This window comes from Myotis myotis, unplaced genomic scaffold (assembly GCF_014108235.1).
Source record: "Myotis myotis isolate mMyoMyo1 unplaced genomic scaffold, mMyoMyo1.p scaffold_m19_p_15, whole genome shotgun sequence".
In the NCBI taxonomy this organism is placed as follows: domain Eukaryota; kingdom Metazoa; phylum Chordata; class Mammalia; order Chiroptera; family Vespertilionidae; genus Myotis; species Myotis myotis.
In genome coordinates, this window is record NW_023416319.1 from 23,955,639 (window position 1) to 23,974,211 (window position 18,573).

Consider the following 18,573-nt stretch of genomic DNA (forward strand, 5'->3'; position numbering starts at 1 on the left):
TGAAGTAATTCAAGTTACATAATGGAAAAAAATGATTCGGTTTTCAAACAAATTGATTCCCGAACAGCCTTCTGGGACAAATTAAATTTGAGAAATGCGTTTCCATGTGTATGTTTTTTCCTATACATACATACATTCCTATGATAAAGTTTAATTCATAAATTAGGTAACAGCAAGAAGTTAATAACAACAATAAAATAGAACCATTAAAACAATACACTGTAATGAAAGATATGTGAATGTGCTCTCTCTCTCAAAATATCTTATGGTACTGTACTCACCTTTCCACTTAAAGGAAGCACTTCACAGCTCCTCTCTGGCATATCTGAATTGCCATTATCACTAGTCTTGCTTTTGGGGGCCATTATTAAATAAAATAAGGGTTAAATAGAAGCAGTGCAATACCAGGACAGTTGATCTGACAACAGACACAAATGGGTAGATAGCATATACAATGGGGATATGCTGGATTCATGTCTCAAGTGGGACAGCATGACATTTCATCACACTACTCAGAATGACGTAAAATTTAAAAATTGTTTATTGCTGAAATTTTTCATCTACTATATTTTCAGATCAGTTAACTGCAGGTAACTGAAACTGCAGAGAAATGAACTGTAGATAGGTTCTGGGAGACGGGGGGCTAATGTAGTTTGATGTGTTTTGAGAAATGTACATACATATTCATGATATCCATCACCCAATTCAAGATCTAAGACACTCACAGCTAAAGAAAAGAATTGGGGGAGGAGGGGAGAAAAAAAGACACTTTCATTATCCCAGAATGTTCCCTCATGCTTCTTTTATGGACAATTCCCGCCCCATTCTGACTCTTAGCATATATTAGATTTACCTGTTCTTAAATTTCATAAAAATGGAATAACTCAGTGTGTACTTTGTGTCGTTTTTTTCACACACAATGTTTCTGAGATTCATTCATGTTGTCGTATCAATAATTCATTTTCATTGCTGAGTAGTGGCATTTCATTGTACAAAATATACCATAATGTCATCCTGTCGATGGCATTTGGACTATTTCTAGTTTTTGACTATTATGAGTAAGCTGTTATGAACATTTATGTATAAGTCTCTTTATGGATACATTATTCTTTTGCATATACCCCTAGAAATGGAATTGCTGGGTCATATGGTAGATATGTTTAGTTTTATTAAAAAGTGCCAAATACTTGGAATGTCTGAGTTCCAGTGCTCCACTGCCTTTCTAACACTTGGTATTTTAATTTAGCCATTTCCAACTATTAGAGTTGGATAGACCACAGAAGTCATTCTAGTTTAATCTCTCATCAAACACAAAATCCCTTCCACACTTACCTGTAGAAGGTGAACCAGCTACCTACTCTTAGTACTTTTAATTCCTGGAAACTAATTCTCAACTAACATAACTTTTATACTTAATAGATAACTTCTGTTGTTAAAAAGTTCTCTTTTACATTAAGTTAATTATGTACTTTAAACTTTGATCTATTGGTCTTTGGAACAAAAGAGATCAATATTCTTCTTTGCAATATTTGAAGGCAATTCTTTATGGTTTTCTTTTCCAATCTAAACACTTTCAGCTCCTTCACTCATGGTTTCTAGACTTCCTATCACCTTTGTGGCCCTCAACTAAATAGACTTCAGTTTAAAAAATTCGCTTAAAAATATTAAGAGCCTAGAATGATAGATTCTCAATCGGTTTGACTGCACAAGTACAATGCATCTGTTAGGACATTTGCTCCTGATGCTATATGTCTACTACTGGCATAAAATTATGTTAGCTTTTCAAGCAGTCACATCACAATCTGTATGCATCATGGTCATGAAAAGCAGTCTACTGCATGTTTGTTGTTAAATGCCATCATGTGCTAGCCCAGTGGTCGGCAAACTCATTAGTCAACAGAGCCAAATATCAACAGTACAACGACTGAAATTTCTTTTGAGAGCCAAATTTTTTAAACTTAAACTATATAGGTAGGTACATTGTTATTAACTTAATTAAGGTACTCATAAGCTGGCCTTTGCTAAAAACGTCCTCAATCTGATTGAGGTACATTCGCTGAGGTCGACCCCTTCCAACTCTCCCATCCACACTCGTCTTGTACACTTGTTTCAGATAGACGAGTGTGGATGAGAGTTGGAAGGGGTCGACCTCAGCAAACATACCTCAAAACAATGTACCTCCCCCGCGCTGCGTATCCCGCGGCCCGCCTGTGCTGCGTCTCCTGTTGCCCCACCAACTGACACCCCCCACTTCTTCTAATGCCACTTCTTCAAAATAGATTCGCCCAGGCCGAAAACCGACTTCTGCACATGGGCCACAAAGTTTCAATCGCACTGTACGTGCGCGCCTGCACATGGTATTTTGTGGAAGAGCCACACTCAAGGGGCCAAAGAGCCGCATGTGGCTCGCGAGCCGTGGTTTGCCGACCACTGTGCGAGCCAGACTTGTTAGCAAGGATTGCTTACTGACTGTGTTGCCCAGAACTTCCACCTGTATTCCGTCTGTCTACTTGCTTTCTACTGATTGTCCTGAACTTGAGTACTCTGTAACTGTTTGTATCCTCGCCTCTTCTAACCTCCTCTATCTATATGTATAACCTCTAGTCAACTTCCCACACTTATTTAGTGAACATTACATCTTAGAAAAACACCATTCAATTGTCTTTTTATAAAAGTCTCATTGCAATCTGTCTGATGTTTCACTCTCATCCATAACATTCCAAATACCCTGCTGTATTCAAGATTCAGTTTTACAATAAGCAAAAGTATTACTGCTATGAACGTATATAATATTACAGCCACATAATAAATTTTAAAAGGCTTATGACTATTTAGAGTATCTAACCATTATAACAAAGTTGTTTCTGTGGGAAAATGTATTCTGTGGTAGTACATGCTCCAAAGGAAGCATAGAGGCATTGGAAACAAATATCTTCTTTCCGTTCCTATGACAGCTGCTGATATAGAATGAGGGAACGTATTCAAGGGGCAGAGTGAGTGCAGAGTGAGAGAAGTCTAAAGACAGTGGTCAAATACATACATAGAGACTGGGAGACAAAAAAATGTTGGGGTATGCGTAACATCCTTGGATCCACTCTAAGGAGAATATATATCTTCTATTCTCATCCAATAGGGAGCAAAATAAGGAATCTCTTGCCAGTCCCAGGAACCTGCTTGTTAAACAACAGCCACCCAGCATATTGGAAGAAGTAAAGCTATCCAAGCAAACCTGTTCCAACTCAAAGTACAACTGGGCAAGTCTTGCAAATGTAAATTGTAGTTTTAATATATGATTGACTAAAAATTGCTCTGATATTTTTAAGAGTTTTGAAATTTCACTTTAGCTACAAATTATAGAATCATGTAATCTGCTATTCGTAAGATGGTAGTGCTACTTTAAAATCTTAAGGAATCTCAAAAATCTCAAGCAGTCAGATGCTGACCTATCAACCATCTACACCAGCGGTCCTCAAACTTTTTAAACAGGGGGCCAGTTCACTGTCCCTCAGACATTCCACACATGCGCACTGCGGGCCCGGGACAAGTCGGCTGCTAAGCAGGACAGGCAGCGACGGCAAAAACACTCAGCGGGCCGCATGTGGCCCGCAGGCTGTAGTTTGAGGACCCCTGATCTACACTTTGTAATAATTATAAATACTCCTATATCCACTAAGCATCAAAAACACACAGAAAAACAGATACACTAGGTATTTAAAATAACTTATATAAGAAAAGTACAACAGAACTAACCTTGACCAGAAGTTCAGTTACTTCATAATGACCATAAGAACAGGCATTGTGTAAAGGCACCAGATCACTACAATATGAGAAGGGGGAAAGCCTATTAGAGATTCCCAAGACTTAGTTAATTTAATTTAAATTTACAGTCAGACTTAAATAGCAAATTGTGTATGTGACCTTATAATAAAAATGTACAAAATTTAATAACATCCATTTGAACCCTGTCACATTTGGCATTAGCTTTGTCCTAGCAATTCTAATTCCCAAGTCTCTTTCAATACATTTCATCATCCCTCCTCCCGCCACTGCACTGCCATTGTCTTGGTTTGGGCCTTTACTATTTCTCCCTGTACTACTGAAATAATCCCCACTTCAATTTGTCCTTGAAGCTATAGCCAGATTTTTTCAAAGGTTACCCGATGTAGTTACTTCTTGTTTTAAGTCCTTTACTGGTTCTTCCTTGCTTTCAAAAGACCGTTCCAACTACTCAGCCTAGCATACAATGATCTGATGATCTCTACCTTACCCTTCTATAACAGTATACCAAACGCTGAATGCCTCTACACCTCACACTTACTAGAGAACTTGTATTGTCAGATATCTTTTCATGCCCCCTAAAGTGTAGTGTAAGCCTGAGTGGTTGCCTTAATGTTTTATAATTCCCTATGCCCTCAGATATATCTGAATATCATAAAAGCTCAATACATGTTTATGCTGTTCAGTAAAACATATGATTTTTATAAGGTCACAGAAATTACTATAAGGATAGTAATATTTAAGAAATCCTAATTTTTGTTCAAATACTTACCCTTTATCTTTAGCATGGACATCAGCTCCATGTTGCAGTAACAGCTGTACAATCTTTACTCTATTGTATCCTGCTGCCAAATGCAATGGAGTTGACTGAAATATCAGAAAAATTAATGAAATTCAAATACTGACTGAAAAAAAGGTATGAAAAGCTAAAAAAAAATCAAACCAAAATCCAGAAAAAAGCCCTTTAACTTTATTGTCTAAATAGTCATCAATTTGGTTTTAAAAAAATCCAACATATATACTGAAGGTATAGTACAAAAGTTTATAAATTCATTATTGCAAATAGGAACTAAATATTTATTATCAAAAAAGTTTTAGTAAGTTTAAGAATCCAAATTATTGCTTAAAAGAATATATCAGCATTCTCATCAAATGTTTTAATTTATATTAAGATAAATGTATTTTCATGTTACCAGGAGATGAACACAAACTTAGGGGTAAATGAAAGTACCTTTCTACCATCACTTGCATGGCAGTTGACATTTAATGGTGTGAGCAGAGCCATCATTTTTTCCTCATTGCCACTCCTAACACACAAAAGAAAATTTATTAGCAATTTCTATTTTTTAGCAAATCCCATATGAAGACATTTATGTGAACATTTAAAAAAATGCATTCTTTTTTTAGTTTTCTTATTAAAAAAAAAAATAAAACATTTAAATGATGAAGATTTCATGGGATATATAACACACCTGGCACTTTCCAAGAGTTCGTCTTTCTTATATTCACCTATGAATCAGGGAAAAAACAAAACAAAACCAGAAATTAAACATTTCAATTACAAAAGTAACTATAGTTTTATACATAAAGATGCTCACTGAATTATATTTAAAGTATATAAATTTGAAAATAAATTTCCAATAAAAGGAAAACGGTTAATCAGTAGAATATTGTACAGTTTAAAAATATTTATATGAAGAACATGGAATACCTTTGTTATAAAAGTGAAAAAAATTCAATGATATATAACAAAGTATCACTGCAACTATATGAAAACAATATGAACAGAAAAAAGAAAGCCAAGGAGGAAATACACAAAATTTTCAAAAAGTTTGTCTTAGGTGGGAGTTTATGGGTGAACCTTTTTTCTTTTTTCTCCTTAAATTATTATAGAAAACCAAAATGCTATTCGCATAACACACAAAATGCATATACAACTTCATTCAAAAGCCAACAAAACAAAATCCAATATACCAACATTTAGAAATGACAAGATAATCTATAGCATCACCAACTGAACATAACCATTAACATTCTTGTGAACCCAAAAGATTTTTCAAGACTAAAATTATTTTTATTACAATGCTTTTAAAAATAGTCAGCCTTCCATATCTGCAGGTTTTGCATCTATGACTTTAACCAATCTCAGACTGAAAATCTATTTTCAATCCACAGTTGGGAATATATGAATTTGGAGAGCCTACAGTATGCATTGATTTGCGACTTTTTTTTTTAATATATTTTATTGGTTTTTTTACAGAGAGGAAGGGAGAGGGATAGAGAGTTAGAAACATCCATGAGAGAACCAAGATGGCGGCATAGGTTAACGCCGGAGTTTGCTGCTTTGAACAACTACTTCAAAAGTGAAACCAAAAAACGGAAGGGACATCACCCAGAACCACAGGAACGCTGGCTGAGTGGAAGTCCTACAACTAGGAGGAAAGAGAAACGCATACGGACACTCAGAGGAGGCGCAGTGCTGAAGTCAAATTCTGAGGTGCGGAGTGCGCGAGCGGGCTGGCGGCGGAGGGCGCGGTTGGCGTTTTCAATCGGGAGGGAGTCGCAGACTCTGAGCTCCAGATCCAGGCGAGTCTTTAGGGACCCAGACTCAAACGGGAGAAGCGGGACTGTCTGGCTTCGGTCAGAGCGAGTGCAGCTTTCTCTCTGAGCTTTGCAGCTGGGGCTGGGACTCAGAGAGGCAGAGCCCGTGGGGACAGGACTGAGAGCCGCCATAACTGCTCTCTCTGGCCCACCCTGTTGATCCTGTTCGACCCACCCCGCCCAAGCCCTGCACACAGGCATTTGCCGGATAGCCTCAGGCAAAGGCTAGATTAGCACCTCCCTAGAGGACAGAAGTTCTCTCACTGCTGACACAGCTGATTCTCATAGCCACTTGGCCTGGAGGTCAAACCCTCCCTGGAATTAGCTACAACAATCAAGATTTAACTATAAGACTGCGAACAAAGACCACTAGGGGGTGCACCAAGGAAGCATAACAAAATGCGGAGACAAAGAAACAGGACAAAATTGTCAATGGAAGATATAGAGTTTAGAACCACACTTTTAAGGTCTCTCAAGAACTGTTTAGAAGCCGCCGATAAACTTAATGAGATCTACAAGAAAACTAATAAGACCCTCGATCTTATATTGGGGAACCAACTAGAAATTAAGCATACACGGACTGAAATAACGAATATTATACAGACTCCCGTCAGCAGACCAGAGGAGCGCAAGAATCAAGTCAATGATTTGAAATGCGAGGAAGCAAAAAACACCCAACTGGAAAAGCAAAATGAAAAAAGAATCCAAAAATGCGAGGATAGTGTAAGGAGCCTCTGGGACAGCTTCAAGCGTACCAACATCCGAATTATAGGGGTGCCAGAAGATGAGAGAGAGCAAGATATTGAAAACCTATTTGAAGAAATAATGACAGAAAACTTCCCCCACCTGGTGAAAGAAATGGACTTACAGGTCCAAGAAGCGCGGAGAACCCCAAACAAAAGGAATCCAAAGAGGACCACACCAAGACACATCATAATTAAAATGCCAAGAGCAAAAGATAAAGAGAGAATCTTAAAAACAGCAAGAGAAAAAAACTCAGTTACCTACAAGGGAATACCCATACGACTGTCAGCTGATTTCTCAACAGAAACTTTGCAGGCCAGAAGGGAGTGGCAAGAAATATTCAAAGTGATGAATACCAAGAACCTACAACCAAGATTACTTTATCCAGCAAAGCTCTCATTCAGAATTGAAGGTCAGATAAAGAGCTTCACAGATAAGGAAAAGCTAAAGGAGTTCATCACCACCAAACCAGGATTATATGAAATGCTGAAAGGTATCCTTTAAGAAGAGGAAGAGGAAGAAAAAGGTAAAGATACAAATTATGAACAACAAATATGCATCTATCAACAAGTGAATCTAAGAATCAAGTGAATAAATAATCTGATGAACAGAATGAACTGTTGATTATAATAGAATCAGGGACATAGAAAGGGAATGGACTGACTATTCCTGGGGAGGAAAGGGGTGTGGGAGATGCGGGAAGAGACTGGACAAAAATCGTGCACCTATGGATGAGGACAGTGGGTGGGGAGTGAGGGCGGAGGGTGGGGCGGGAACTGGGAGAAGGGGAGTTATGGGGGAAAAAAAAGAGGAACAAATGTAATAATCTGAACAATAAAGATTTAATTAAAAAAAAAAAAAAAAAGAGAAACATCCATGAGAGAGAAACATCGATCAGCTGCCTCCTGCACACTCCCTACTGGGGATGTGCCCGCAACCAAGGTACATGCCCTTGACCGGAATCGAACCTGGGACCCTTGAGCCTGCAGGCCAATGCTCAATCCACTGAGCCAAACCGGTTAGGGCTGATTTGTGCCTTCTTAAAGAACTTGAACATCCAAAGATATTTGTATCCATGGGAATTAAGGGGCGCTCTGTGGACAATGAGGGCTAACTGTATATATAAATAAAAACAGGATTAAATATATACTTTATGCCTATAGCTTTTATATTTATAATGAATACAAAGAAACCTTTACAATTAATACAGTTTAAATAAACATAATTTAACAAAATGGATAGTGTTTACTGATTTGCTGAAATGAAATCCGAACTGCTGCCCATAATATGAATTGCATATTGGCTACTAGTGCAAGGTTTCATTTGAACCTCAAGGTTTTTTTTTAAAAGATAAAAGCAGGGAATTGCATGGAATAGGGAAGGAGGAATACCAATTTTGAAAAGAAAAAGAAAAAGCTTTACCTTTCTTAGATAAGAATCAAATGTCAACTGTACAGAAGTAAAAAAAAAAATAACAACTGACACTATTTAAAAACATCTAGTTGAGGTCATTAACCACAGGAAGTTCATTATAATCTTCCTGGAATACCCAAAGAGAGTACACAAACTTACCAGTCAGCACTGCTTTGGCAGACGGGTCTGCTAAATCCAACGCTGTCCTTCCATCTGTATTTTGGATGGTTGGCTCAGCTCCATGCTGCAAGAGCACTGAAAAATAGCAATACTACTTTTTTCAAGATGGTATTCATGACAATTTGATTTCTGACTCAAGGTTAAAGATACTTCATATCCCAAAAGTGTGGTAAATGTTTTATTTTAAAGATAAGTATAAAACATTTTATTATTTTATGTACTATACACACTTAATGTATTATATATTTTATTATTTAATGTATTACACACATTAATGTCTCCTAAGTTCAGTCAGATTTTCCTTTGCTAGACAAGTGACTAAGGACAGATAAGAGTGTATAAGAAAATAAAAGGCAAGTCTGCTTGAAAGATTGTTTTTTCATTCCAAATGAATACTGCCTATGTTAGAAAGGTTGTTCTATCATAACAGAAATAAAATTTCTAATCCTACAGAAATATGGATCTGTGGTTATTCAAAATAAAAAAAAATGTGTAGGCAAATTCTTAAAAATAGAAAACAAGAAACAAAAACACTCTCTGTAGGGTTAACAAACTCCAAATTAAAACTATAATCCAAAGCACATAAAAAGAAAGACCTGTGCTATATTCTGTATTGTTATTGTTATGTAAAGATATTACAGCATACTCTACAAATAAGGAGCTGGGGAAAGACAGGCAAGTACATGCAGAAAGGGAAGCCCAAAGTCCACTCTTTGATTGGGTTACTGTTCATTCTAGTCTATTCCTATCTGTAACAGTACTATCCAACAGAAATAAAATGTGAGGCATTAATGTGAACTAAGTATGTAATAAAAAATGAAAAGAAACATGCTAAATTTTAACACATTTTATTTACCCAACATACTGTCATTTCTTTTTCCTTTCTTTCTTTCTTTTTTTTTAATAATATATTTTATTGATTTTTTACAGAGAGGAAGGGAGAGGGATAGAGAGCTAGAAACATAGATGAGAAACATCGATCAGCCGCCTCCCGCACACTCCCCACTGGGGATGTGCCTGCAACCAAGGTACATGCCCTTGACTGGAATCGAACCTGAGACCCTCAAGTCCGCAGGCCAACGCTCTACCCACTGAGCCAAACAGGTTAGGGCAACATACTGTCATTTCAATATTTATATTTATATCATAATCAAAATAAAATTGAGATACTTTGCATTTCCTTTTTTCATATTAAGACTTTGAAATCTGGTATATTTTCCCCTTAGAGTAGATCTCAATTTCAAGAAGTCCTCAGCTACCATACTGGATTGGATAGTGCAGATCTATAACTATATTTAGAAAACCCTACTTATTAAAACTAGTTATCTATATGTCAGAGACTCAGGAACTAGCAAAAGGCAGTAGCAATATAAGATAATACACTGGGCAGAGGTTACTAGGTAATCTATTTCGTATCTTTATAAATTACCTAATTTGAACTAAGATGGTGACTTTAACCTAAACAGTGACTTGGGGTTTGGAGGGCAGGAGAGAACAATGTAAGTCCAGCACAGAGCCCTGGACTTTCCCTAGTACACAGGCTTTCTATCTGCCTCAAGAATTTCAACTGCCCCTATGTCAGAAAATAGAACTAAGGTAGCAGAGTCCAAAATCCCTATGTTAGGTTCAGAAAAGTCATACCAGGTTAATAAAAACTCTCAATCAAATAAGCGGCCTTCTCACTTATACTTTTCTGTCAATGATCAAACTGTTGAGCAAAGCCTATCTCATTTGTTAAAGTATTCTAAATGACTGATAATTTTTCCTTCAAATGCTTCTTTATGTATCCTGCCATTTCTATTCTCCTATAATAACCCTAGTTCATAACCTCATCATTTCTTATCTGGGTTATTCTATAGTTTCCTAGCTAATCTCTCTGATGCCATCCATTCTACCAGCCACCTATCAGATCACTCTTGCTAAAACACACTATTTTCATCACACTGTTGTTCCCTTCCTTAACCGTCTTCATAATATCAAGCTCCTTAACTTGGAATTCAAAGTTCTTTATAAAGATGTCCCTGCCTACCTTTTCAACCTTTCTCCCACTTCTTGTTGGAAAGACTTCAGAAAAGAGTGACTGGACTCCAGCCAACTCACTGCCCTCATTATCCTCGAACACTCCCTGTTCACTGCCATGACTTCCCTGTTCACTGCCATGACTTTATCTGATTCTGTGTGTGTGCTATCTCCCAAGAGAATTCAAATTTCCAGAAAACAGGAATTTTGTCTCTATTCTCTAAAGAGCTTAAGCCCAATACTATACACAAAATGACACTTAGTAAATAGTGGTTAGTTTAAATTATGAAGTGTTCTTAAGTATTTAAGTTCAGCCTGGCAGAATTTGATCATATTAATGAATGAAGTCAGTTAGATTCAGAATGGTTACAAACTATTTCAGGAAAATTCTGGAAAGTAAACAGTCTTACCGATGCAAACATCAATCTTTCCTTTAATTGCAGCTTCATGGAGAGGAGTGTAATTCCAATTATCACGAGCATTTGGATCTGCACCATGTCGCAAAAGGAGAGTGACTACTTCAGCATGACCAAAAGAGCATGCATTGTGAAGAGGAATAAGGCCCCCATCATCACGTGCTTGGACATTTGCACCATTCTGAAGCAAATATTCAACTACATCTTTCCGCCCAAATCCTAAAAGAAAACAAATTATTCATATTTAAGTCCTCCAAAGAAAAATGCATGAATTAGAATTAAGTAGAAGCCATGCTAAAATGTTTCTGGATGGGAAATAATAAAGAGGGATTCAACAATTCAAGAACTCATTGATGAGATAAAGAGAGAGAGAGAGACTCAATACTGACACTTATGACAATACTGAAACTGAAGTTTAAGCTGGGTAGAAAGGGTGAAGTGATTATATTTATACTAGAGGCCTGGTGCATGAAATTCGTACACGGGTAGCGAATTCCCTAGGCTTGGCTGGCAATCCAGGGTCGATCTGTGGGGTGACTGGCAGGGCAATCAAGGGCCCCCCACTGGTACTCGCCTTGGCTGGCCTGGGGCCTGCGGGCTGGGGCAACTCCTGCTTTGGATGTCTGCCCCCTGGTGGTCAGTGCATGTCATAGTAACCGGTCATTCTGCCATTTGGTCGATTTGCATATTAGGCTTTTATTATATAGGATAGTTACAAACAGTCCAAGACACAGATAACTTCTACTTCTATAACTTTGTATCAACATGATGTCTGAAACCCATCTGGAGACTGACAGCAGAGATCAGCATGTTTCCAAGTCACATTGTAAGGACTGTACATGTGAGTGGAGATCATGTTATACTGAGAGTAGATGAAAGTCTGAAACTTTGAAGCCACTTCTTGGCATAAAAGGAAATTAGAGGGGGTGAGTATGTAGCTATTTAAAATTTTAAAATCTTCCACTGTTAGTTTAGTGAAACCTTTAGATTCAAGATACTTCCTAAACTCTAATCCCTGATGAAATCCCATTCTTATAGTCTCAAAAATAGTTCAAAGCATCTGTTAAGTACTCATTTCTTGAGGAAAAATAGCTTTGCAGGTTTTTTTTTCTAATCATGTTCTTACTGGCCAGGCAGAACATGAATAGGCATACCTTAGAATCAATGCCAACTTCCATATCCTAAGGATCTCTGTATAAAGGAATCAGAAACCTAAAGTTAGTAGTCATGGCTGCTCAAGATATATTGTGGTTTATTTTATAATTATGGAAGAGCAGTCATCTTTAAACACTGCTCAATGTCATGTATGAAGACACTGATGAAATCATACATTGTTGAATCTACTATAAAGCACTAACAATGAAAAAAACCAGGAATATTTGGAAAGCATAATTGCTGATCAATAAACTGTCACTTAATGGCAGGTAGTGTGTCCTGTTTATTTCTGTTCACTGGCCAAGGCCAGAATCTAGCATATAGGACTTAATAAACATTTGCTTAGTACATGTCTAATATTTTGAAATAGTAAGCAAATGACCCTGAGAGAATATGGAGCTGATGATTTGTGACCACAAACAAAAGCAGTCTATTCAATTTCTCTTGTCAAGTTTCATCACTACCTAGGTGCCATCAGTTTCAGCAGTTCCAGGAACTGCTAACCATGACTATTGTTAACAGTATCATATTTTGCTGCTATACTGGAAACATCCTTTCAACTGAATGGCTTCCATAAAAACTATAAAGTAGTGGAAGTCACTACTGAGAAACCAACTAAAACACTCAGAAAATCTTACTGAGAGCTGCCACCTCCCAGTTTTTATAGTCTGAAGACAAGATGGGCCACTGATGATTTAACTGGTCTAATCCTATGTAGTAAAAGCCTAATATTCAAATCGAACAGTGGAATGACTGGTTAGCGGGGCCTGCGAGAGGGCGGCACCAGGCCAGCCAAGGTGGATGCCAGCGGGCAGGGACAGCAATCAGGAGGCGGTGGCGACCAGCAGCAATGGAGGGGTGGTGGGGGGGCAGGGCTGGAGCTGCCCCCTTGGTGGTCAGTGTGCTCCCACAGGGGGAGTGCCACTTAGCCACAGGCTGGGCTGATGGCTGGTGAGTGCAGCAGAGGTGGTGGGAGCCTCTCCTGCCTCTGCGGCAGCACTAAGGATGTCTAACTATGGCTTAGGCCCGCTCCCCCCCATCAGTCGGACATCCCCTAAGTGCTCCCGGACTGCGAGGGCTGAAGGACCCCGCCCCCCGCCCCCAAGTGCACAAATTTTCGTGCACCGGGCCTCTAGTATGAAATGATAGTGATGCCTTGACAAGCTAAAGGTAAGCTGGAGTCATATACGGCTTTATCAGAAAAAAAATAATCAGAAACAGGAAATATCAATAAATGCCATGAAAGAGAGAATGCTCATGTAGTCTGGGAGATGGGATGCATAATCAAGCAGACTTAGGCTCTTGTCAGGACTCTTGTCAGATTTTTCTGAGGGATGTCATTTTAAACTTACTAATAATTTTAGTTAGCAAAAACCCAGAAAGATATTTTCCACATATATTTCTTTCGGATGAGAAATACAAAGGAGAAGGTTTTGCCCAGCTCAACTTAGGACAATATACCATCTATCTGATCAGACTAAGAGAAACTTGGAAAAGGGTGCCATGACCTCTGGGCTGATGAAATTCTAACTATCTAAATGGAGAAGTACGTACTCCAAACTAGTTCTGAATGAAGTCAATTGCCTACCTCTAAGTCCAGCAAGAGCTGAGGAAAAAAGTGTAGCTCAAATCTTGATAATATACTGGGGAGATCTGCTAAGTCAAGAAAGATTCTGAATTCTTAAATATACTGGTGTTTATTTGATACTAGAGGCCCGGTGCATGAAATTCGTGCATAGATAGGGTCCCTAGGCCTGGTCAGTGATCAGGACTGATCTGTAGGGCAACTGGTGGGGGGATCGGGGGTCCCCCCGCTGGCACCCAACTTGGCCGGCTGGCACCGTCCACTCGCTGCCCCCGGCTTTGGCTGGCCTGGGGCCTGCGGGCAGCTCCTGCATTGAACATCTGCCCCCTGGTGGTCAGTGCACATAATAGCAACCAGTCGTTGGATTTGAATATTAGGCTTTTATTATAGAGGATTTGGGTTTTTACTGATGTAGGATTTTACTCACTTTCCCCCTACCCCCCAAAGCAAAAAAGCAATTTTGGAAACAATAATGTCTAGTTCTAGTCCTAGGTAAGGAATGTGGGTACATTTTATGAATCTCCCATAATTATGATGTTGGCCTACAGACAAAAGGAGGAAATACTATTGAAACATACTGGATGTCTTTAAAAGTACCACTATGAGAAAGGATATGAACAGCAAGTATAAAAGCTATTATATCTTTGATAGCTGAGTTGTTAAAACCTTCAGTTGGGGCAATCATTCCACTTTGTTATACCAGTCAGTGTCTGACCTGTTGGTCCAACTGTCCATCCTATGCAGAAATCCTTTCTACAACATCTCTGAAAGATGCCAACCCCACCAATTCTATAGCTAAACAGATTGTTAAAGGGAGTCTGACTCCCTGCAACCTTCCATCTACTGGTACTTGTTTTGACTGTTGAAGCTATACAACTCATATCCATTTACTTTTCTACTGGAATGTCTTAAATATATGTGAAGAGAGTAACACTGTCTGACCTTAGTCTTCTTTCAGCTCTAGAATAAGTAACTCTAGTTTTCATCTGTTGCTTGTATAATAAATTCCTGAGGCTTTAATCCCACTTCCCTTCTCTGAATAATAATACTAAAAATCCTTCTTATATGCAATCCACACAATTGAATACAATAATTGAGGTTCAGTCTGACTGGTCCAATGTAGAGTTGAGTAGCATACTACAAATACAGAACAGTAACATAACATACTACAAATACAAAACAAGTGTTACTTTGCTTATCTAGAACTCTACAATGCAAGCTCTTTTCCAACTTGTCATTCTTCTAATACACATGTATACAGGACTTAATAAACATTTGCTTAGTGCTGTTTAATATTTTGATATGTATATCATCTTCTGCCACCATCTCTATATCTAAAATTCTTGAACCTGATAAATGGGTTTACACATTTCTCTACTGAGTGATACCACGCTGCACACTTCCCAAAATATTTAAAATTCTCAAACCATTGAATTCTATTTTACCCGCCCCAGTTCTAAGATTCTAGAGAATGCTATGTATTTCTTTGGCTATGATGGACAATAAGATGACTTTCTCCCAAAGTTTCTGTCCCTCTTCTAAACAAGTTCAGAGAAGCAATCACCCTTACTGAAATCTGCTCTTTTCTAGGGGATTACACTGTCAAGCATTTCAGATGCTACTGTTTTTAGCAAAATTAAAGCTGCAGCCTCTCTCCACCAACTTGCCTCTACAAGTTTTGCAACATGTCACAAAAATTCACTCATATCCTCTGTATGAGGGATGGAATGTGGGGGTAGGGAGAGGATAAGGAGGGAAGGGAGCTGGCAGTGGCGGGACTGAAGAGGAAACAATTTTTCTTATAAAAATGACTTCTTAAAGTATACTTATCTACAAGGATTGTAATCCAGTTAAATAAAAAAATACACCTAATAGAAAAAGTTCCAGTTTATGTTGATTGCGATTTTCATTAACAGAACTCCTTTGGGGATGGCACCTGATTATTCTTTTAACTAAATGTTTTAGATGAAAAGACAATTTTTTCTGAAACTGTTCTTCTATCCATTTTCCTTGGTCTGCACAGACTTATTCCTGTTCCTTGGACATCAGAACAAAAAGACAAAAACACGCTCCCCCCCCCCCCCCCCCCCCCGCAGTAAAACCTCCAAACTTTAATTGGCTAAAAAAAACCTGTTTTCCTCCATTGCTTACTCTGTAAGGTACAAACCGAAGAAACAGCTTGGTCAGGCAGCTACATAGTCTCACCACCTACGTTGAGTTTCCAATGGCATGTTTAGATGCACATTAACATGACCGATAACTCACCATCCGGGATATACAATGTATTCTCCATATAGTAAGAGAAAATGCAGCTGGATGCATTTATTTAAAAATTGAGAAAACAAGTTCTCTCCCATCATCTAATAATTTAGATCAAATTTACAAAGCTAATTTAAGTTTCTTTTTTGTGATGTGGCATTTGCAACTTCTAAATAATGTTGGGAAGGACTTTAAATTTAAATTCTTTTTAAAAAAATTAACATTTTTCAATTATAGTTGAACTACAATATATTATTTTTATTTGTACAACATAGTGATTAGACATTTATATATGGAGTTATATGCCTGCTTTTTAAAAAATATATAATTTTATTGATTTCAGAGAGGGAAGTAGAGGGAGAGAGAGACTGAAACATCAATGAGAGAGGATCATTGATTGGCTGCCTCCTGCATGCCCCCCACTGGGGATCAAGCCTAAAACCTAGACATGTGCCCTTGACCCGAATCGAACCTGGGACCCTTCAGTCTGCAGGCTGAAGCTCTATTCTCTGAGCCAAACCAGCTAGAGCTATGCCTGGTTTTAAATTCAGGACTTTAAAGCTCTGGTATATGTAGACCATTAGCAATTTTTATTGTATTATTTTCTTTTCACACCTTAAATTCTTAACTGTATAATCTGTACCTGATAATATGGAAAATTGTGAGGGGTGGGCTCGTTCTCAAAATAAGTTTTCCATTTCAGTCTCAACAAACCACAATAAACCTATGTAGAAAGTACTTTGAAATGTTGGGACAGACTGAGGGTGGAATGGTGGTGGTGGTGGTGGGGGGGGGGGACGACGACACACAAAAATCAATAAGAAGCTAAACCCATAATCTTAAACCTCTAAATATTCCTATTTTCAGATATGAACTCATTAATACATCAAATTCTTGAAAGGTGGCAACTAAGATCTTCCTTGGTTATTTTTATCCCACATATCAAGTGAACAGAATCTAAGTAACACTACCCTTTGAATTACGTATCAGTTGGTTATGACAGTTTGTCAAATCAGTTGTTTAAATGTTGAATATATGGTCAAACAGGACAATCCAAATTAGCTGAGCAAAGGCAGCACCGAACACCAAAATTGTAGGCAAAATGGCTAAACAGCTTAGATTTGACTTGAGCATTCTTAATCCCTTCTGCTGCCCACAGGCTGTTTCTAGTTCTCTTACCAACAACCCCTCAAACCTTCTCTCTTTAAAAAGGCTCCCCACTGGGAACCCAACAAAGTTGTAATTGATCAAGAAAGCATACCTCCTAATAATATTTATGTTTTAAAACTGGTACAGGTTAAAGCAAACAAATTTTTGTTGGTAGTAAAAGGTCTGTGAACAAGGAAATCTTTCTTATGCTCCTTCTTTGCGCATCATTCCTATTCCAAAAGAGGAGAGTGCTTTAAAATATATCCTTCTGTTTCTTAAAAAACTATTTTAGCCTGGCCTGATAGCTCCCAATACGACAAGGCTGCAGGTTCCATCCCGGGTCAGGGCACATACAAGAATCAACCAATGAATGCATAATTAAGTAAACAACAAATCGATAATTTCTCTCTCTCAAATCAATAAAAAAATTATTTTAAGCAATCAAGTAATACATCAAATAAAACACCAGGATTATCAGAAGTATGAAACCCTAATCCCATTTTCAATTATAAGAACAGGGTAGTCTTGATCTTTCCTAAAAGTGAAAAGTATAGAAATAAGCTGAGTATCTCACTTCTAGTTCTTTTAAATTCTTCAATGAAATGTAATATGCTTATGTCATAAAGTGAACCTAGTCAATACTGAAAGTCATTCAGACGATATAAATCTCAGAATGAAGCAAGATCAGTCCCAATGTAACGCTAGATCCAAGCTAAAGTATCTGCACCATCTTTCCTCTCTTCCTACTACTTTTCCACCCCAAGGGTGCGTGTGCGTGTGTGAGAGTGTGTGGCAGAGACCACCATCCCGATCCAGCCTAAATCAGACCTCAGTTCTCCCGATTTTGACCATTTCCAGTACTTGTCTCTCCAGAAACTTGCTAATGATACCTAGATAAACCCATTCAGGCAAATGTGTCAATGGCCCACTAAGCGACTCCTTCTAAATTACATCTTTGCATTTTACAAAGGCCTTTAACACCTTAACCAAAGGATTGGTGAGAATCACAGTGGAATTTGCAAGGAGGACAGATTTTGGAGGCCTTTCAGATTACAAGGTCTACCACGTCCCCGCTTTCTTGCGTGCAGAGGCCTTCTAGGAGAGCAAGACCGGAAGTTGATCCAAGTATTGAAGATACAAAACAAAGCCACAAAAAAACACACCTTGAGCGCGGCACGCTCCGTGCAGCCCCTTCCCCAATCTCCCCAACCCCCCCCTGGATGAGAAGGAGAAGCCCAGGCCCGGAGCGCCAGCGGGGAAAGGCGGGCAGAGGAG

At 38.3% G+C, this 18,573-nt stretch overlaps 1 protein-coding gene across 5 annotated transcripts in view; it reads right to left on the reverse strand.

Moving 5' to 3' along the window:
• TNKS2 (tankyrase 2) overlaps nt 1-18,573 on the reverse strand; it is a 59,422-nt gene that overhangs the window by 40,298 nt on the left and 551 nt on the right. For 4 of the 5 annotated variants that reach the window (XM_036336620.1, XM_036336619.1, XM_036336621.1 and 1 more), the window contains exons 2-7: nt 11,145-11,369; nt 8,695-8,790; nt 5,250-5,286; nt 5,009-5,084; nt 4,550-4,644; nt 3,751-3,817 (exon numbers count right to left, since the gene is read on the reverse strand). In XM_036336620.1, the coding sequence (XP_036192513.1) occupies nt 3,751-3,817; nt 4,550-4,644; nt 5,009-5,084; nt 5,250-5,286; nt 8,695-8,790; nt 11,145-11,369 (596 nt within the window). Of the gene's footprint in view, nt 1-3,750; nt 3,818-4,549; nt 4,645-5,008; nt 5,085-5,249; nt 5,287-8,694; nt 8,807-11,144; nt 11,370-18,573 lie in introns of those variants that run through there. The other variant, XM_036336622.1, reaches the window with a different exon arrangement.